The sequence below is a fragment of the Equus przewalskii genome, chromosome 7 (genome assembly GCF_037783145.1).
Source record: "Equus przewalskii isolate Varuska chromosome 7, EquPr2, whole genome shotgun sequence".
Classification (NCBI taxonomy): domain Eukaryota; kingdom Metazoa; phylum Chordata; class Mammalia; order Perissodactyla; family Equidae; genus Equus; species Equus przewalskii.
In genome coordinates this window covers 58,130,841-58,153,290 of record NC_091837.1, presented here as the reverse complement: position 1 = coordinate 58,153,290, position 22,450 = coordinate 58,130,841, and the positions used below count along the sequence as shown (strand labels likewise).

At 43.0% G+C, this 22,450-nt stretch overlaps 1 protein-coding gene across 2 annotated transcripts in view; it reads right to left on the bottom strand.

Annotated features, from left to right (window-relative positions):
* The window catches only part of MOCOS (molybdenum cofactor sulfurase), a 51,895-nt gene that overhangs the window by 3,438 nt on the left and 26,007 nt on the right, over nt 1–22,450 (bottom strand). For both annotated transcript variants that reach the window (XM_070629936.1, XM_070629937.1), the window contains 5 exons: nt 18,357–18,519; nt 14,460–14,538; nt 11,778–11,902; nt 6,025–6,130; nt 3,382–3,520 (listed from right to left, as the gene is read on the bottom strand). In XM_070629936.1, the coding sequence (XP_070486037.1) occupies nt 3,382–3,520; nt 6,025–6,130; nt 11,778–11,902; nt 14,460–14,538; nt 18,357–18,519 (612 nt within the window). The remainder of the gene's footprint in view (nt 1–3,381; nt 3,521–6,024; nt 6,131–11,777; nt 11,903–14,459; nt 14,539–18,356; nt 18,520–22,450) is intronic.

Sequence of the window (22,450 nt, the reverse complement as noted above, 5' to 3'; positions counted from 1 at the left end):
CCACAGAGCTAGGTCCCGCAGAAGGGATGCGCCAAGCACAGCAGCACCCACCAGCCCCGGACCCAGGCCCTAGCTGCCACCTGACAGACAACCCCTTAAGTAAAAATCCTGTCACTGTGGTGAAAAGCCTCTCTCAAAACAGTTTCCCAAGCTGGCAGAAGGGAGGACATTTTTCAGACACTCTTCAAAGACCAATACAAAGAAAACAATTTTCTTAAAACACTGTAATTTCTAAGCTTTTTTTATGGTTCTCTTTTCAACTGTTATTTTAAAAACTTGTTTACTAGATACTTGTTCATTGAAAAATAACTCAAATGATACAGGAGCTTTAAGAATTAAAAGAGAAACCACTCGGTAATAGTTGCCCTCTCCATCCTCGGAGGCAAGTGCTGCTCCTGTGGCTACAGACCATTCTAGACTCTGGCACGTAGCTGCATACACCTGTATGTGCACCTGTGAAACACACTCGCTGAGATCAGAGAGGCTACTGGGTTTCTGTCTTGATTTAATTACTCCACAATACATGTTGGACATCTCCCCAGTCTGTACACAGAGACTACCTCATCCTCAGGTTCTGCAACTTCCACGATGGCCTTGCATCCCTGTGGGTTGTTGCATTTAGTTGTTCTCCTTGAAAGCTATATAAGTACTTACTAATTCTTTAGAAACTATTATATCGATAATTTATATCATTTATAATTTATTTTACTTTATATCAGCAATTTTGCAATAAAGGTCTTAATTCACATAACTCTCTTTCCTGTTTGAAATTTTTTTTATTTTAGGATCAACCTTCAAAATTGAGATTATAAAGCCAAGAGGAATTAAAGTTTTTATGACTTGATGATACGCAATGAAAAATTCCTTTCCAAAACAGATGTGCTAAATCTTTTTTCTTTTTCTTCTTCTTCTTCTCCCCAAAACCCCCCAGTACATAGTTGGATATTCTAGTTGTGGGTCCTTCTAGTTGAGCTATGTGGGACGCCGCCTCAGCATGTCTTGATGACGGGTGCTAGGTCCGCACCCAGCATCTGAACTGGCGAAACTCTGGGCCGCCAAAGCGAAATGTGCGAACTGAACCACTCAGCCACGGGGCCAGCCCCAAATCTTTTTTTCATTGCAACAGCTTCAGCACTGAGTATTATCATCAACAAACATCTTTTAAGCATTTACTTTTTGAAAGGCACAGAATCAACTAATTAACTATAGCTTATACTCTTTATATGCCTGCACAGGACTACATTGTATTGATATAGCATAATTTATTTAACCAACCTCCCTTTTATGGATATTTAGGATGTTTTCCAATTTTTTCATATTTATAAAAGTATTGCAATAAGCAACTTATCCTTGCATATTTGTATGACTTTTTTTTTTTTTGAGGAAGATCAGCCCTGAGCTAACATCTGTGCCCATCTTCCTCTACTTTATATGTGGGATGCCTGCTACAGCATGGCTTGATGAGCGGTGCCATGTCCGCACCTGGGATCCGAACTGGCGAACCCCGGGCCGCTGAAGGGGAAGGTGCGAACTTAACCGCTGCGCGACCGGGACAGCCCCCTGTACGACTATTTTTTATGGGACAGATTTCTATATGTGAAATTATTGGGTCAAAGGGTATATATATTTTAACTTTTATCAATTGCTATTTATTAAGAACCATGACCTAACAAAAGCAAACCATCTCAGAAAGGTTCCTTAAAGAGTCTTCCTCATATTTGCATGCTCAGGTTCCTGGAGAGGGACAGTGCTACTGTCGCCAGGTAAGTTTCTGGCAGTGGCACTAGTCTTGTACTACTTCTATTTTCTCTTCCTTCTTTTCATCCTTTGTTTCTCCCTCACTCTCTCCATCTATCAAAAAACATATATTTAGTGCCTATTCCATATCAGGCAGGATACATAAGAGCAGGTGTTTGTAAGACTCAGCAGAGACACGCTGATAGAAAATGGGGAAGAGTAAATCTGGATGGAGGGATGAGCGGCAACACCAGCAAGGCTGGTGCCAGAAAGAGGTCTGTGGGAGAGAATGTCAGAGAGAGAAGAGAGTGTTTTTTCAAGAGGGAGTAGCTGCCAGGATAAGAGGAAGTTTGGGAGTTAAATGGATAAAAAGATCTTTGGGACATTTTTTGTGCCACGCAATTTATCTCCCCTCCCAACCCCAGACCTCTGAAATTCCTCAGTAAAGATTTAAATTATTGTTGACTGCTTTTCTGGATGTCAGAGAGGTATTGCTTTTGAGTGCATGGACATGAGGTAGGCTTACTACAGTCCATTTATACACCTGGCTGATGAGACTACTATTATTAAAGTAGTTTCATTCACCCCTGAAGAATTGCGCCCCTTCTGTGCAGATGACCAATCCTTCTGTCTCTAGCTATTCCTTATCTTTCCTGTCCACTTATTCCATCAACAAATATTGAGCACTGACTCTGGGCCGGGACTGTGCTAGGCCCCAGAGGTACAGCAGGGAACAAAACAGACTTGGTCCCCACCCTTGTCTCTACTGAAGGAATAAGTCATGCTGTGCCGAGCATGACTGTATGGTGGGTCAGGACATCCTGCCCAAGGATGTGACATCTGAGCTGAGACCCTAGAGTAGCTGCAGGGAGAATGAGCCAGGCAGAAGGGACAGCAAGGGCAAAGGCACTGAGGAAGGAAGCTTGGCTTGTTTAGGGAATGGACATCAGGTCTGTATGACAGGCAGAGGGGGAGGAGTGATGAGCTCGGAGAGATTGGAGAGGTCAGAGAGGCCAGCAGAGTCAGGTCTCAGGGGGCCTTAGCCACCCCAGGGATTTTAACTTAAAACTTTCTAACATCTTTGAAGATCACAGCACAAGTTTAGGGACCCAAAGCTTGGTGAGAGAGGGCATCCCATGGCTTTGCCCCTGACTGCAAGCTCCTCCCCAGCTGCCAGTGAGGCCAGAAGCCAGAGCATGGGAGGAGGTGGAGCAGCCAGGGACACTGAGGGACCGGTGGGCATCTGGGTCCTCCTCCATGAGCTCCAGACAGCAGAAAAGTCCAACAAGTTTCGGGAGGATGAAGTTCTCATAGACACAAGCATTTCAAGAAAACAGGGTTTAAACTTAGATAAGTTTAACTAGTGACAAGGTGGAGGCAGCGCGGAACCCTCGATCACTTGTACAGGGTACATTCTTCCTTCCTCACATGAAAATGACTGCTGCCACCCTCGTGGGGAATAAGGGATGGATCATTCCAAGGGGCATCCCAGAATGTAGATGTCACACACCCTCCTGCTGAGGTTTTGTAGGTAAGAGTCAAAGACAGGGAGGGATTCCCACCTGCCACCATCTTGGCCTAGGATGGAGGTCAGTCGCCATTGGCAACTGTTGAGGAAGGATAACAGAACTTCCCAGAACTCACCTGGAAACGCAAGGAACCAATTGAAATCTCATCCCATTTCTCTTCTTCAAAAGCCCTTGTTCCATTGGTAATAATATTGGCACGGAAACGTGAGATGAGGTCTTTCATTGGGAATAATTCCACCTTTCTGTTCTCATCACTGTTTAAGACATACCAAAAAAGGGGAAAGTGGGGGAGGGGTGGATACTTGCATTGTTATAATAATTCAACATCTCTATCACTCTTGCCTGACTTCATCAATTGTACGCTGGCCTTGGGCCTGGATGATCAGAATAATCTTTTCCTATGAGTGAAAGGCCAAGAGACACCCATCTGTTAAATAGACCTCAATGGTCTCTCCTGGGATATGGGCCCATGTCCACAGAGAGTCCACAAGAGGGAATGCAAAGGGTGAGCAGATCTTCGCTGAAGAGATGAAGGACTTCAGAAACCAAGTGAACGGGGTCAGGTGCATGAATTTCTGAGAAAACACCAATTCTACAAGGTGAGTCAGGACAAGGCATTTAAAGAGTGTCAACAAGCTTAATTACCAAGGACCTAAAAAGCACCAAGAGCTCACACTCATTTTGGATTTTAGAATATGATAAAGCAACACAGAGTATATATGGGAGGTTTTCATATTTATTTCCTAACTTCCATCCTGTTTGCAGTTTTAACCAGCATATGCTATTTTTGTAATCCTTGCTTAGAATTTTTGTTTATACCATGAAGTCCTGTAAAATGGTTCTCTGCACCTCCATGCACCCCCCCAACCCCCCAGAGGAATTGCACTGAAAAAGCATCTGAAAACTTCTCCAAGGAAAGAGCATACCATATGGTCCCATTAGATTGAATTCAAGAACAGGTGAGAGTGTCTATAGTGAAAGAAGTCAGAACAGTGGTGACCTTCAGTGGGGTTGATGAATAGGGAGTACAAGGAAGGTTTCTGGGGTCCTGGAGATGCTTTCTACTTGATCTGGATGGTGGTTAGATGGGTATATTTATCTGTAAAACCTCATTGAGCTACGTACTTACAATTTTTGTACTTTGTTGTATTTCAAAAAAAATTTTTTTAAGTTTGGATGGAAATCCTTGAGCATGACTGGAATTTGCCCTGCAGACAGAACTGAAGGCTCTCGGGGAGGATGAGGGGTCCCACAGCTATATCCCAATCCCCTTCCAAACAGTGAATGGTATGTGAAAAGCCAGGACCAGGACAACTAAGTCTAGCTTTGCCACTATGAGCAACTCCCATGACCTCTGAGGATGCAGTTTCTCATCTGCAATGACAGGGTTAGCATTTTCCAGCCCTAAAATCCTTCAATTCTGGATTTACCCTCCAGGTTAGAAACCCTCCCTTTGTGCTTTGTAAAAGAGAACATTTCATGTCCAGAAGCTATTGTGGTCAGCATGTGCATGATAGCATCCATCAAATTAGCATCCATCGAAAATAGAACACAGAGAGGCACCAACCAGGGCCCCCAGGGACCCTTGCCCTGTACTAGCCACAAGCTTTTCCTCTTACCTTTGACCACCTGCGCCACCTACCCGCTGCTTGTCAGCCCTGCCCTAAACCAGCTGGTGGGAAATGTGCTCCCCTCCTAGTAGGAAGCAGGGTTGCAGCAAGCCTGTCTCTATCTCCTATCCTTTCACACCAAGAATCCCAGAAACCCACAGACTTGCTCTCTCCAGGGCTCTGGATACCTGAGGGGGAGGACCACTCAGTGCAGGGAAAACTCAGTGAACACTCAAGGACCATGCAGCTGTGTCACATTTCTGTTCCTAAGGAGGGCAGGCTGGGTCACGGCCAGAGAACGCCATTGTGTTTTTGCCAATGACTATAAACAGGAATTACCACCAATGGTCTGTCTTTGTCGTTTTTATTAAGCTCTATTTGTATGTGTTTGTGGGCATGTACATGTATGCACATGACCATGTGGCACATGACAGTCACAGAATCCCTGGCTCACAGTGCTGACAGGCATGTGACACCCCTCCCTGGCCTGTGGACTAGGAATGAACACCTGGTCATGGCTCTCAGATGACAGCTCGGTGATTTTATTTCTTTTGGCCTTAATTGTTTGATTACCTAGGGACTTCAATTTCCTCTAAAGAATAACGAGGGGAGTTGAACCAACCAAGATGCTTTCTGGAGCTGACCTTCTAACACTGTCAGTGCTGTTGGGAAAGCATTAGGAGGGAGGGAGCAGGCAGGGTGCTGGTTCTGCCTGACGAAATGAACAAATCATATCTACAATGACAACTTAAAAAGCTTTCATAACCACTCTTATTTTCACTCAAAATGAGCGTGGAAGTAGGGCAAGGCTCCTAGTGGACAGTGGGAGGGTGGGCAATGAAACTGGTGGCAATTCAGTTAAAGCAAATGTTAAGAAAAGGATTAATAAAAAATGATAGTTGGGGCTCTCCACTAAGCATCTTGACCGCATCAAGAAGGATAATTGGAAGATAAGAGAACCCTCAAAACTACTAATGAGAACTGGCCTATAGGACTTTGACTTCTCTGGGCCTCAGTCTCAATAAGGGGTCTGACTCCATGACCTGGGATCTTTTCTCCCCAAGTAGGTACCAGGCTCACTCCCAGGGGCAAGTGGTTACTCTGTCTGCTATTCCCAAGGTAAACAGCAAATAGTAAAGGGATCTTACCTGGTGTTTAATCGCTGGTGAAGTTCTAAAACACTGGACCTGTTTATCAGCAAATACTGGGCCTCATTCACCAGAGAAAGGGCGGCTGTTGTACCAGGAGACTGATCTAAAAATGATGGAGTATTTAAAAGAGGAGTTGTGTCCTTAGAGTGCAAATGAATCGTGCTTCCACTGACCTGCCTTTTTAAAAGGTAGAGACTTTTCTATAAAGGAAAAAAATAGTGCCCTGGGAATAATAAAAATGTTCTAAGCATGGCTTGAACCTCTCAAAAACAAAGAAAATGAGCTCCTAGAATACTCTGTTAATAATCTGAAAAATAAATAACATAAAATGTTTAAGTGAAATTGTTCCAGCAAAGAAGACCTGGAGGCGACATTTAGAAGCGAAGAGATGGGGTGGCGGGGTGGAGTCAGGCAGTCCTTTTCCAAGGTGGCAGGGAGAAGGGGCCTTGATGAGGGGCACAGCCCCCGGAAGACCTTCTAAACCTAGTCAGGGAAAAGCTCTTTCTTTCCCCGTGGTCAAGAGTGAGACATGGACTTTTGAAATAAATAATACAAGTTTTAAAACTACCGAAAGGAAAAAAAAAAAGTGGAAGAAAATATCAGGTGCTTCCAGAACTGCTAACAGCCTGTTGCTCAGCTTCCCATCTGTTTGTTGGGCAGGCCATCACTACCTTTATTCAAGAAGTTGATTAAAAGTGTTGTCTGGGCCAAAGTCTAGTGATCTGTCTGTGGACCCTGGAGCACATGAAGAATGGATACTTTTAAGTGAATCACTTCCCAAATCCTCTACTTCCATACGTCTTCTTTGCTAAAATGGCTCTGTCTGAGAAGGGAGGTGCAAGCCCAGCCCACTCCACAAAAGACCCCTCTCCCACTTCACAGGGGAAAGGCCACACCTCTCCAAGGGCACATTGCCCCTGGGGGCTAAAAATCTCCAGGGTGGAAAACAAAAGCCCCATTCAAAACCCTGGGGTCTCTGCTGAGAAAATAAAAGTCTCTAAAGCTTGGGTGAATGATCCTCCTGTAGGTCAGACGGGGGTTCCAACTCTTAGCCATCTACACAACTGCTGAATCTAATTACGTTGTCAAGTGAAGATGATTAAAGTCATCTTAATGTTAGATCCCTGTGCCTCAGAAGAAAGGTTTGAGTGACAGCCAGTTAACCAGACTCCTTCATCCTCAGCTCTTTATCGACTTAAACAAAGTTTTTCAGAAGAGAAGCAATGCTGAGCACCAGCTACTCTGATCTTAGGTGACATCATTCATGGATATGGGTATGAATGGAGAGAACTTAGCCATCTCACTAAGAGATTCATTTTCAACATTTTTTTCTCTTTATGTTTAATAACTATTTTTCAAAATTTATAGTATACTTCTGTTCTTGGTCAGCTGTATACTATTAAAAATTATGATAAGAACTCAACCTACAAGAAATTTCCCAACACTTAGCCTCTATGATCACAGTAAACTTTAAAATTTTTTGTACATTTCAATTTATATACAATTTCAGTTTTAGATAAATATGATAGGGTGATCAAGGAAAGATTTTCAAGCATAAAATATATAACACTAACACAATTTCTTCAAGGAAGTGGAAGAGAAATACAAGTTGAAGGAAAAGGAAAGAAATAAAATTTCTAACTATTAAAAGATAGTTTGTTCATATATTTATATGTTTTTAATGAATATTCACGGAATCAAATCACTATGATATTGAGATTCCACTGGCTAGGAATTAAGACGGCAATGTACGAGTTTTAATTTTAAACTACTATATTTACAATATGCTGGAAATCACATCCTTTGCAACTATTTAAACTATCTTTTAAAATTTAGATGACAATGTAAAAATGTACAAGGAGGTAGTGTAACTTTTAAAAAAGTCCTCTAAAGATGTGGTTGTTGTTATGTGCCTTGGCACCAAGTCGGTTCCAACGCTTGGCGACACTTTGAAGGACTAATATCCAAAATGTCCTGTCTTCAGCAGCCTTACTCAGCTTCTGTAGAGTCATGTCTATGGCTTCCTTTCATGGAGTCAATCCACCTCATATTTGGTCTTCCTCTTTTTCTGCTACCTTCTACATTTCCCAGCATTCCTGTCTTTTCCGGTGAATCCTGCCTTCTCATGACATGCTGAAGCAGGACAGCCTCAGTTTTATCATTTTGGCCTCCAGTGATAGCTCGGGCTTAATTTGCTCTAGAACCCACTTGTTCATCTTTCAGCCAGTCCAGGCCTCCATAGAGCTCTCCTCCAACACCGTATTTCACATGAACCAGTTTTTTTCCTGTCAGCCTTCTTTTTGTCCAGCTTTCCCACCTGTACATAGTAATGGGGAATACGAGGGTATGGATAATCTTGGTCTTGGTCTCTTACGACACTTTCTGTACACTTGATGATCTTTCCTAATTCTTTCATTGCTGCCCTTCCAAGTCTCAGTCCTCTCTTGATTTCTTGGCTGCAGTCTCTATTTAAGTTGATGTCTGAACCAAGTACACAAAACAAAATCGTTAAAGTGTTTAACAATTTCAATGTCTTCATGGTCTACATTAAAGTTGTGTAGTTCTTCTGTAGTCATGATTTTTGTCTTTTTGTTGTTCAAACACAGTCCTGCTTGGGCACTTTCTTCTTTCAGTTTCATCAGAGGTCATTTCAAGTCATTGCTGCTCTCTGCCAGTAAGTTGGTGTCATCTGCATATCTCAGTTTGTTAATATTTCTTCCACTAATTTTCACTCCTCCTTCATCTGAGTCTAGCCCAGCTTTTTGTATGATATGTTCTTTGTACAAATTAAACAGATAGAAGGATAAAAATGCACCCTTGTCTGACAACTTTGCCTGTAGGAAACCATTCTTTCCCTCCATATTCTGTACCGACAGTGGCTTCTTGTCCACAAGACAGGTTACGCATCAGGACAATCAAGTGCTGAGGCATGCCCATTTCTTTCAGAGCAGCCCAGAGCTTTTCATGATCCACAAAGGCAAAGGCTTTACTGTCATCTATACAGCACAAACTAGCCTTCTTCTAAAATTCTTTGGAGTACTCCCGTAGCCAACGAATAATCGCAATTTGATCTCACATGCCTCTCCCTTTTCAAAATCCAGCTTAGACATCAGACATTTCCTGCTCCATATAAAGTAAAAGCCTTTGTTGCAGCACTTTGAGCATCACTTTACTTGCATGGGAAATTAGAGCAATGGTCCTATAGTGACTGTACTCCTTGGCATCTCCTTCCTTGGGGATTGGGATATATATTGAGTGTTTCCCATTTGTAGACCATTGTTTTGTTTTCATATTTGCTGGCATATTCTTGTTAGGATTTTGACAGATTCAATCTCTGTGCCTTGAAGTAATTCTGTCAATACCCTATCTGCCCCTGGTGACTTATCTCTTCCCAGCACTTTCAGGGCAGCTTTCACTTCACTTTCTAGAATTACAGGTTCTTCCTCATAGAAACCTTCTCCAAAGGAATCTGTCACCCTTTTGTCTCTTCTGTATAGACCTTCAGTATACTGTTTCCACCTTCCCTTTATTTTCTCCTGATCAGATATGGTGCTTCCCTGTTGGTTGTTCAGCATTCCTAACCTAGGTTTAAATTTCCCTTTGATTTCTTGAATCTTATGGAAGAGACCTCTTGTTCTTCTTTCTAAAGGTGTACCAATACAAAAATGTTCGAAGACCAATAGCCTAGACCATCAGACACCTCTCCACCATAAACTGCATCCTTAAAGGAAAAATATTCACCAGCTGACACTCCCTGATCCTGTATCACACAGGTGACAGAGTCTATCTGCTCCTACTTTTGCCTCACTCAGGTCCCCATCTCTCACTAGGACAGTCATTGCCACCTCCTGCCTGGCCACTTTGCTTCTCTCCTCTCCCTTTCTGATGCAGCCCCCACACCACGCCAGGAGCATCTTTCTAACACAAGTGACATCATGAAACTCCTCAGCTTAGAATTCTTCAATGAGTCCCCCACAACCACAAGCTAGTACTCACTGACTCCTCGGTGGCACATTCATCCCTTCTCCCCAGCTCCATCCCATCACTCCCCTACCCACATCTGACCCTCCTAAACCCTTCTCTGAAATGCCAAGCCCTGCCACGCTGCTCCCAAGTCAACTTCCTGCCTCTCTCTGCCTGGAAAATTCCTACTCTCCTGTTGAGATGCAGCTCCAAACTCACCTCTTCCCTGAAGCCCTCTATGACTCACTCTAGGTGTAGAGGATGCTTCCCCCACACCCATGCCCTTTGCACAGACCTTTATTACATCCCTTCTGTTGTAGTATTGTTGCCTGCTGGTGAGTTTTTGCCTCTAAACTGAGATGCCAAAGGGCTACAACCATTGCTTAATGATCTCAGCCAGCCTCCTGAAGATCCAGCCAAGGCCCAGGTAGACAGGAGGCACTACGAATGATTGGAAGTTATTCAAGCAGATCATTTATAATGATAAATGACTCATCACCGGTCATCACGGGTCCTGATGAATCCCCCTCCTTACATGTCTCTACTCATGGAAAGGCCCATTTCTCTCTCCCCTTTAATCATGTCGCTAAGCTTACCCAAACACTACCAGCTCACCCCCTCAACAAAATGAGCTTAGGTTTATTCCCCATCTCTATCACAGAGCGACTCAAACTCTTTAACAGCTTAACACATGAAAAATTGTCAAAACTTGTCAAAGTCTAAGCAGATTACATCCTTTGACTCCTCTCTCTAACATACATTTTCAGGGACTCATGGGTTAACCTGTGCAGGTCCCTAGACCCGTTTACCAGTCCCTAGATGGTCAAAATGCTATTCGGACTTATAAGCCGGTTTCTCTGGGAGCTAATCATTAGGCCATCCTTGCACAAACCGGTCATGTAGCAACGACCCATTCATTCATTCATTCATCTAGTATTTACTGAGCAGCTGCTATGTGCCAGGTACTGTTCCAAGCACTGTGGCTGCAGCACTGAACAAAGCAGACAGAAATCCCTGCCCTGACAGAGCTGACGATCCAGTAGAGGGAAGGCAGAACAGAAGCAGAATAAGCAAGTAAAATGCATGGCTTGTAGGATATGAAAAGTGCCACAGAGAAAAATAAAGCAGAGAAGGGAGCTGGGCAGGTTCGGTAGGTGCTCTGGTTCTAAGGAGAGCAGTCAGGCGAGGCCTCCCTGCGAAGGCGGCATGTGAGCAGACACCTGAAAACAACCTCTTCGTCTCATATGGTACCGTTACCTTTCAAAGTGCTTTCTTCTCTGCTGTCTCACTTCATCCTACCAACAGCTTATGGCAGGAAAAATTGTCAAAACTTTTAAAAGTCTGAGTAGTCGAGGTCTACAGAAGTTGAGGGACCATGAGGTTCAAGCATTTGCCAAGCTCTGACAACCATTTGGTGATGGACCTAAGACTAGAAATCCAGGTTTTCTTGTTCCCAAATCCAATCTGAGGACATAACAAGCTACCAGTATTTTTATTTAACAAAGTGAAACTGTGCTTCTAAACATGCAGAGCTGAGGCGGAGCGCTTGAGCAGAGGTGAAGCAGCTGGCTGGAAGCCCGCCTCGGCCTCCTCAGGGTTATCCTGGAGACCACACATGGGTCCTGCTGACCTGGGGGGCACTGTGGCAACTGTCTGACAAAGGCTGACCACCCCACTCTCTGGACGTGAGCAAGTCGCCCTGTATGTCCATTTCACGGGCTGATTTTGATGTACGCAAGGGTAATCCCGAGTTCCTGTCCCCTGAGAACCAATCCGAAATGTGGTACCTTTGCTGTGTTTCTTCCTTGCATTTCTCTGAAAGTTTGAACTTTGTTTGATCAAATGACACGGACGACCAAAAAACTTTGACAACCAGCTTGAAATTTTTTCTCCACAATCGTAAGTATTTACCCTGATTAAAAAAAAAAAAAAAGGATGGATGGTGAATATTATATGGTATTCCTTTAAATAATCTAAACTGTAAAAAGTTAGATAATATAATATAATACAATATAAATAATATAATATAATATACATCGATCTTCCAGCAAGGTGGAAGCCTAAAGTGACAGGTGTGTTCAGGAAGCTGCAGGGAAGAGACATTTCCCAGGCAGGGGAAGAAGACCTGAGATCTGGGGCTTGTGCAAAGCTTTCAGAGCAGATTAAAAGCTTTAGAAGTTCCTTCTGAAAGAACTTGTTTATATTAACTATAGCCTCTGAGAACCACAAAGCTCGGAATTTGGGAGATTCCAGAGCATTACGTTGCTTTAAGAAGCTGGTGAATCCAGATACGTGTCCTGATTTTTTACCATGGGGGCCTGAGTGTAACATCTTCTTTCATGGCCAGGCTGCATAGACTGATGTGTGTTTGGTTTGTGAAAAGAACACTATCCCTATAAATTACCAATATGAGCACATTTATTGATTCGGTTTTCAAAAGATTCTTCAAACTTATAGAATTTTTTATAGAATTTAAAATTTAAACAAAATTTAAATCTATACATCACCAGAATTTATAATGCAAAATTGCTAATATCTTCCATTGGGATTACAAGATGGATATTACTGAAAACCTCTCTTATCCTTAATTTTTACCAGGAAAAATAGCCGCCTTTGTGTCCTAGAAAGGGAAGGGAAGAATGAAACCTTGATTTGTAGCACATTGCCTCTGGTGCTTTGAGAGATTGCATCAAAGTCCATTTTCATTACAGTTGAGTACTCATGGTTCCCAGCCTAAGGAGCCTACCCTCCAGCTATCTGAAAAGCTTTATTAACCAGAAAACGGCTTTCCTCTCAGATGCAGCTAAATGAGATGTACAACCAGGGATGAGCCTGATAAATAATCACAGGTATCCCTAAATGGCTGCATTTCTATGAAATGATCTGCTATAGTGACATGCAAAAATGTTTACCCAAAATTCATTGCCCTAAATTAAAAGCGTACTATAATGAAGGTTTATTGGCACAAGTACTGCCAAAAGGATGCACAGTGTGCTCAATGCTTGGGCCTTGGGTGGCCCAGTGCCCATGATGCTCAATTATGCCAAGTATGATCCTCACACTACCACACCTTTCCATCACCCAGGGCGACCCAGAGGCACTAACAACTTAAGCTCAGTTTAGCTGTAGCTTCAGTATGTAACATATCATTTCATGACTTACACGATAGTATATGTTTGCAGGGCAGAAGAAAACTGATTAAGAAGTCATCTGATTCCCTGCTATCTAGTATCATTGTCTACTGAGCACAAACACACCCACTTATGAGTTTATTGTATTAACTACTAGGCAATTAGCATTTGAAAAGCCTTCTATCACAGTGAACTGTCACAGTTAACTGTTTCAGCATGTGGGGGGTAAATTGGTTGGGGTATTAGATGGGCTGGGAACCCATTGAATTGGTTCCCACAACCAGAAAATTTCCTCTTCCATGTGTTTTGGGGTCCAGATTAGATTTAGATAAAAAGGGACACAGGCATTTGATGTGTTCCATAAATAGATTTGTAAACATTTACAGTCAAGAAATAAGTAGAAATGCCATTACATTCAACCTCACTTTCTACATTTCCTAGAATTTAACAGATAATTTATCATCAATAACTCAGATTAGATAATAATTCACAACTATATGGAATATAATTTATGAATTATTACCTGAAAGTGATGCAACCTGAGGGACGTCTTAACACTCCCTCACCTGAAGCTTCCACATCCATCAGCTAGTTCAGGTGATGGTACCTCCAGAATACAATCTGACATCTACCTGATTTTCTCCCTGACCCTGGCCCAAGCCTCCCTCTTATCTCGCCTGTGTTACTCACAGGTGCTCAGCTAGCCTTCCCACTTGCCCCTTCCAGCTACTCTACACCCACCAGCCACTCTTTTCAAAATATGAATCAGGCCTCCCCATCACTCCACTGCAGCCACCCCACCCAAGCTCCACCATGCCTCCTCTGAACGGTTCCCTGCTTCATCTCACCCTCCCACACCATACTCTGCTCCAGGCTCTGCAGGGAGCAACAGAGACAGTCCTACCTTCTTGGAGAGGCATTCTAGTGGGAGGGACTGAAGATAAACGCTGGGGAAACAGTAAATGTGAAGGAGAATAGAGCAAGGCAAGCTGAGAGGGAGGGGTTGGTTTCTGTGGGAGGTCAGGGGGTCCCTCTGAGAAGGGGGCTGTTCAGCAGAGACCTGATGGAAGTGAGGGAGGAGCCCTTTGCGGGTATAAATGGGGGAAGAGCATTCCAGGCAGAGGAAACAGTGAGTGCAAAGTCCTGACGAGGGAGCATGCTTGGTAGGTTTGAAGAAGAGCAAGGAGCCAGTGTGGTTAGAGCAGACTGTGCAAGTGGAAAGAGGCAGCAGACTGGGCAGAGGGTACGCAGAGGGCCAATGTCCAGAGCGTTACTTTCTTCTCCCTCGGTGTCACCCTGCAGATGGACCGGAGAGTGACACCTGCTGCAGAGTCTCACCTGTCCGCACAGACCTTGCTTTGGCAAATCTGAGCCCGTTCACTGTTTTCCTCAAGAGGCACCTCTATAGGCTCCATCCCTAATGAACAAAGGTTAGAGACAAATTTATCATCGTGCAAAAAGAACAACTATGTAAGTTAAAGTCCATTATCGTGAAATACACAAGAATTTTAATGACCCTGGAAATTGCTTGAATCCAATAAGTGGCTGGGTCTTGGAAATCTTTTCATAACATGGAGATTCTCTTCAGCATTATCGGTACCACCAACAGCATGTTCATTGAGCAGCTTTCTCGTGGAAGACCCTGCACTGGGACAGTCGTATCCATAGATCCTGGAACACTGTAAATTCCTTTGAAAGATTTCTCTACCTCTGGATGATTCCACAACCCAAGGTCATCGTTCTCTAAGCTACCAAAAATCTTTTAGAAATAGGCAGGCACGAATGCTCAGTCTGTAAAGATATCAGCATAGACTGTCAATTCACAGTAGCCCCTAGGAGTCAGCATCAAATTGGATTCCTGCATCAATCATCATTATTGCTAAAAAACAGTTACTATGTCAGTGGGATGGGGAAGCTATTCTTTTTTTTTAGTTGTTATACATATAAAGGAGTATATAACATATGTATGTAACAGTTTAAAGAATAATAATAAACAATCATGTACCCAGTACCAAGCTAAAGTGATATTCATTCTTTAAACAAAATTACAATGAAATATGTTGATGAAACTAAAGGAAACTGATCCAATGCCTTTAAGGAAAGACCTTTGATAAAGGCTGGAACTGCTGACACCCTCTGCCACTCTGCACTCCTTCAAGTCCTCTATGAGTTATTAAAACTACAGCGAAAAGCATGAAGTCAAGACTTCTGGGTAGAATTTGTGGAGGCCCCTACTCTGTGGACACCAGAAGCAAGACCTCATCCTGTATAACCCACCTGAGCCCTCCAGCCCTCTCAGCAGTGCTGCCAGTCACACTGCCTGCCAGTATGACCCAACCTGTCCCTCAGGCAAGTACACATTATGTGCACTTGCATCCCTGCTCATCTTGGTCCTGCTTCATCACACACACAGCACAGCACAGCACAGCAAACTGGGACATGCATTCCCATTCAACGAGCTTCAGATCACACCTCCTCCCCAGGTCTGTGCCCATCACAATAGGCTTTTCACCACAACAAAGACAGAGATGCAACAATTTGTGTAACAGGATTTCCATGAACTATGTCCCTGATTGTCTGCATCTTATGCATGCACAGCTAGTTCCACACTCCTGTCCCTGTATGGGGAAGGCCAGAAGAGGAACTAATCCAGAACATTCCAGAAGTTTGGAGAAGGAATGATTATAGATGCTGCCTTGTCAAAGGGTGTGTATGGAAGAATGATACAGTGCCAGGTACGCACCCACAGTGGAGAGCAGTCAAGTGAGCTTTGAACATTGGTTATGAGGAAGTGACCACAGCAGAGAGGACAGCATGGGAACAAAGGCCGTGGAGCAAGTGCACCCCTGGGCAGCCAGCAGGAGGTTTGTGCTCAGAACTCTTTTAACCCTTAGCCAAGATTCTGGATAAATCACTTAGGGTCTTCGCCCTCAGTTGCTTTATAAGGATCATTCCAGGCCTCTTGTTAAGGCAACAAAATATGGGGTCTTCAATCCTTACATGGATTGAACTCAAGGGCCCCCAGTGAAGTTCGTGGGGACTGAGTTCATTCCATATGTACTAAACCCTGTGCTCTGTTCAGAGATATAGAGAAATAAAAGAGCCCAACCTCTGGGCTTAGATGCTTAAAATCTTTGGAAGCGACAAGTCACACACATGAAACCATCATAATGCCTTGTTTTATAGATTCCTATTTAGTTCATCCTGTCATACATCACCAAAGGATGCCCTTAGTCCACCCACAATGCTGAGAGCCCCTACAAGTGAGCAGAATATCTGATACATGTGGGGGACTGAGCACCACCTCACAAAGTGCTGCTAATTTGGAGTGGAAGACATCCGGATATTCGTTTTCAGTCTCTCTTCCATTCCTTCCATTCTGGGATAAACTCTATTTAGTCATGATATATATTTTTATGCTTCAGAGAATAGAAAGAGGAGTAATCCACTCAATTCCGTATAAAAAGAGCAAGTAAGGACATGAAAAGGTACCTAACGTCATTAGCCATTAGGGAAATACACATTACAACTATGATGAGATGCCACTACGCATCTATTAAAACAAATAAAATAAAAAACACTGACAATACCAAAGGCCGACAGGATGGGAAGCAACGGGAACTCTCATGCGTTGCTGGTGGGAAGCAAAATGGTACAGCCACGCCAGAAAATGGTTTGGCAGCTTCTTTTAAAGGTGAGCACATTTACCATATGACCCAGTAATCTACTCCTAGGTATTTATTCCAGAGAAAAGAAAACTTGTGGTCACCCAAAAACCTGCACACGAATGTTCACAGCAGCTCTATTTACAACTGCTCAAAACTGGAAATAACCCAAATGTCCTTCAACAGATGAATGGATAAACATATTCTAGTACATCCACACAGTGGAATACTACTCAGCAAGAAAAAGGAATAAACTATTGACACATGTGACAATTTGGATGGATCTCAAAAGCATCGTGCTGAGTGAAAGAAGTTAATGCCAAAAGGTCACATACTGTATTTATATTTATATAACATTCTTAAGAAAATATAACTGTAGCGATAGTGAACAGACCTCTGATTGCTAGATGTTAAGCGTGGGAGGAAGAGACTACAAAGGCATAGCATGAGGGAATTTTCTGGGGTGATGGAACTGTTTTGTGCCTTGATTGTGGGAGGGGCTACACAAATCTGTACATGTATTTAAATTCATACGGAGAACAAAAGGCCAAGAATAGCCAAGACAATTGGGAAGAATGAGGTGGAAGGACGTGCCCTACCAGATACTGAACACTTATTCAACAGCCCTAGTAACAACACTGGCCTATTGGTTCAAGGGAAAAATAAACCCTGGAACAGAACAGAACACCTACAACCAAGAAACACAGTCATGAATATATAGAAATGTAATGTATCACAAAAGCACAGCTACAAGTTAGGAGGGAAACTGGAATATTCTATTAAGGGTAGACGGAATGGGGAAGGAAGGAGGAGTGAGACCCGGGAGGAGTACACAGGGAATTTCAGCTACATCTGTGATGGTTGTTTCTAAAAGGAGGGCTGGAGGAGGAGAAGTAGGAGGAAGAAGAGAGAGAGGTGAAGGAGAAATAGGAGGAATCTGGAGCAAATGAGGCCAAAGGTTAAAGTTTGTTAAAACTGAATATAATTATGTACGATATTATTCTCTATACCTGTGCTGTCCAACACTGTAGCCACTAGCCACATGTAGTAATCTAAGTTAATTAAAATTAGGTAATTTTAAATTCAGTTCCAGAGTCCCACTTCACATTTCAAGTGCTCAACAGACACATGTGACGAGTGGCTACCAAGTTGGGCAACGTAGATATTGAACATTTTGATCATTATATAAAGTTCCATTGGACAGAGCTGGTCTATACTTTTATATATGTTAATTTATAATAAAAGTCAGCAAGCAAGAATTAAAGTACATAATATATACTACATTTTACTGTGAGCGAAGGAAATAAAAGGAATGTAAGTGAAAAGGATATTATATAATTTCAAAATTTATACCTCTTTACTTTCTGATTGGACTATCAGATCTTTACCTCTTCCTAGAAATTTCCCAAACAACACAAGAGCAACGAATTTTTTCTTGTCTCTCGTAGGCATCAATTCACTCAATTTAGGATAATTTAATATTTGGCAGAGGAAAAGCCATTTTTTCACTTTCATATGAGTATAAAAGCTCTTGACAGCAGCTCTGTGAAAATGAACCCAGAGTTCACACCTTTGGCTTTGATGACCATGATCCTTTGCTGCAGGTCAATGAAGGGCTGGATCAGGCAGAGCCGGGGCTCCTGCTTCTGACTCAGGCAAATGCCGTTGTGATTCACAACCATCCAGCTCCGGTCGTACAGCAGCCCTTGCTTTCCTAGTGGCCACTTGGTCACCTAAACAAAAAGGCAAGTGTATTTTAGGCCAGGGCCCCTCAAAATTGATCTTCACATTATTACACAGTGGCTGTAGAAATATAGATGGACTTCAGGAACTCAGTACATACTCTTGAAGGAAGAAATGGAGGAAGAGAAGAAGGTTAAGCAAAGAGGACAATGCAAAGGAGATGATGTGGGAGCCAGATACCTTCCATTCACTCTCCAGATTCACTTCCCACCCTTTCCCACTTCAGCCTGTCTTTTAAATGGGTAATGCATGTGCATGGTACAACATCCAGAGAGAACAAGTGTGTACATGGAAAGTAAGTCTCCACCTCACCCCGTCTCCCAGCTCCCCTCCACATAGGTCTCCATTGCTCCTGCTTTCTGTATGCCCTTCCACAGTGGTGGATGCCTGAACAGGCATATCCTGATACTACAGTAGATATATTTCTCGTACAAATTGTGGCTAACTGGAATGGTCACTGAGTTGATCCACTTTAAGTATGTAAGTTTTCCTGAATTCTTCATATTTCTACAAAATTAAAATACAAATTATGCCCAGTCCCCGGATCTTGCTTTCTAATACCATTCTCCAACAAAAAGAACCCGGACTCCATGGAGAAATGGTTGATTCTAGGGCTGGATCAGGGAATAGACAGACTAAGCTAGAAGTACCTTGTTGTGCTAGAAAAGTAAGGAAGTGCTCAAAAAACAAAATGATGGGGGTTTGTAAAAACGATGCAGGAGCCAACTGAAAGTGTGTCCAATGGCCAAAACTGGAACAATTTGGGCAACAATAATAATATATAGAATTGGATTATCACTCAAAGTATAAAATAAATATCCATGAGTCCATACTGATATAAATAAATGATTGAATAAATAAATAAGGGAGAAAAGCCAAATCTCTCAAATGGAAGAATCCCAAATAATTGATGTAGATGCTCCCCCCTCAAGAAGGTGGACCATAACTCCCAACCCCTTAAATGTGGGCTACACTTGGTGACTTGCTTGCAAAGAGCACAGTACGGAAAGGGAGTCGGGGAGAAACTTGACAGCAGAGAAACCTGGCCAACACAGTCTCAACCAAATGACCCAGGTTAACATCAACAGTGATAAGTCATGTTGATAGCATGCACCCTGACATGATATGATGAGAATGGCACTTTACCCCTGCGGTCCTTCTTCCCAGTCTAATCCTGAGAAAAACATCAGACAAATCTAAACTGAGGGACATTCTAAAAAGTACCTGCGGGTACTCCTCAAAACTGTCAAGGTTATCAAAAACAAGGAAAGGCTGAGAAACTGGTACAGCTCAGAGGAGCCTACAGAGACATGAGAGCTAAATGTAATACGACATCCTGGATGGGATCCCAGAATAGAAAAAGAACATTAGGGGGAAACTAATGAAATTTGAATAATAAAGTGCGACCAGGTGTTTGCAGGAGTTTTGTCCACAGGTTAGTTGCTAACAGCGATGCATGTGACAGCGCATGTGGAGTAGTCCCACCAGCAAGGGCTCTCCTGGAGCCAGCTGTCCGTTGAAGGGTGTAGGCAAAGGCTAAAAACTGCTCTTGAAATGGGTAAGAGACCATCATTCTCGAACTAATTGTGAATCAGTTTGATCCAATCTGATCGTCTGAGTGCTCAATTCAGCTACCCAAAGGAATCTGAAAACTCCAATGAACAAGTGAAGGAAGGGAAGCGATTTTTAACCAAGGGGCCCTATGGGGTGGGTCAGGGAAGACCGAGGCAGCAGGGAAAGTGAAGGAGGGGAACTGCAGGGCACAGGGGGCAGGGCGCAGAACTCAAGGAGGCAGAACGTCAAAGTGAACTTCACCTCAAGCAGGGTGAAGTGGAAATGTGGTGTCGTCGGGGGAGGGGGTATTTTGGAGATTGACCAACCTGGGTTGAAATCCCACTTTAGCCAGTTATTAGCTTTGGACAACTTATTAATCTTCCTGAGTCTTGGCTTTATCATATGTAAATTGAACATTATCATTTCTTACAGAATTGGCTAAAAACTAAAATGAAACAGAAAATGTACAGCAACTAAACATATCAGATGATCCATGGATGTTAATCCCTTTACCTCCTCTCTTCATCTTTCTTATGTATCAAATAACCTCTCCCTGTAGGCTATGGCTGCTTCTGCTAGTACAGCACTTGAACTCAGCAATATTATGGTCTATATAAGCCTTTATGGGTAAGCCCAGAAACCACAATTAAATCATTATTTCTACAGGAAAACATGTTTTGAATTATAAATAACTTTGTAGGAGAAAATCCATTATTGGGAGGCAATTCTCCGCGGATCTCTCTGGGTTCTGTATGTCTGTTATTCCAAACTACCTTCCTGAGGATATTTGTATGGTGATCAGCTATACAGCCCTTTGGAGTGGAGGGCAGGCTTACTTATAGTCCAGTAGTATACAGACAATGTCTTCCTCCTGATCAATGGCTAGGGAAGTTTGCTTGCATCCCATTATAAAAGAGTCAGGTTCCCTGAGTTAGGGGTTCCTCAGCTGTGTCCTATCTACTTGGACCCCTTTGTACCTACTCTTGGGACTTGGGAGGCAAAGGGAACCAACACAAACAGGAAGCTCATGCTGCCTGCTGTGCTGTGAGTAATAAAGTCCTTTATCTCCGACCCAAAAGTCTCATGTCCTTCGCCAGCATCCATGAAACTGTGGCAAGCTAGCTTGTCACTTACAAGTTGGGCAAAATCTCAGCACCTTCACAGTTCTTGAGAGCTATTTGTTGGAACATGTCCATGTTTTTCTATCCTGATTTGTCACCTAAAAATTTAATTTACTAGCTTCCTCCTTTCTCCTTCCTCTTCAACTAGGCCCAGATTTCTGGCAGTGTGTGTGTGTTCAGGGAGGGGGAAACTGGCACGTGTGGGCTGAACTTTCAGCTGGTGCAGCTAGGATTTCAGTTACACAAGGAGGAGTTGAGCAAATAAGTATTCACGGAGGATAATGGGAGCCTGATTCTCACAGGAGTTACAAGTATGGAAAGAAGGATAGCTACAATAAACACTGTGATGTTGGTGTGGAACTGGAGGCATTAGCGTGAAATTATGGCTATGGCTAGATGAGAGAAAGAGAAAGAAATACAGAAACGGTGTGTGTGTGTGTGTGTGTGTGTCTAGGGTGTCCCAAAAGTCTTAATACATGCATATATGTGGTAGGCAGAATAATGGTCCCCACCAAACATATCCATGTCCTAATCCCCAGAATTAAGCAAAAGGGACTGGTAGATAAGATTAAAGTTGAGGACTCTGAGATGGGGAGATGTTCCTGGATTATCCTGGTGGGCCCAATCTAATCAGATGAATCCTGTTAAAAGTTTATGATAATTTGTTATGGCAGCCATAGAAAACTAATATATTTCTAAGCGCTGTACAACAAGAGAGCACAGACGCAGTAACGTCCCAGAAGTAACAACCAGATCTAGCAACCAGATATTAGTTAAATATCATTCTTCAATAAAAGAAGTGAGGTTCCTTGATGAAATGGACAATTCCTTTTCCCAGGCAGGGGAAATATAGAATAAGTCTAGGGGTCTGGCCTGGTGGCATAGTGAAGTCTGCACACTCCACTTTGGTGGCCCAGGGGTCTGCCAGTTTGGATCCTGGGCATGGACCTACACACTGCTCATCAAGCGATGGTGTGGCGGCATCCTACATAGAAGAACTAGAAGGATATACAACTATGAACTGGGGCTTTGGGGAGCAAAAAAAAGATGAAAACAAAGAATAAGTCTAGGATATCTTACTGCACTGGAAAGTAAGAAAGTACACAAAAAATGTTGGGGATATATCAAAAGGACATGGGAGGTGTTTTGAAGGAACTCCTAGTGGCCAAGTGGCAATTTGAGCATCAAAATAAATATTGACAGGGGCCGGCCCAGTGGCACAGCTAAGTTCGCACGTTCAGCTTCT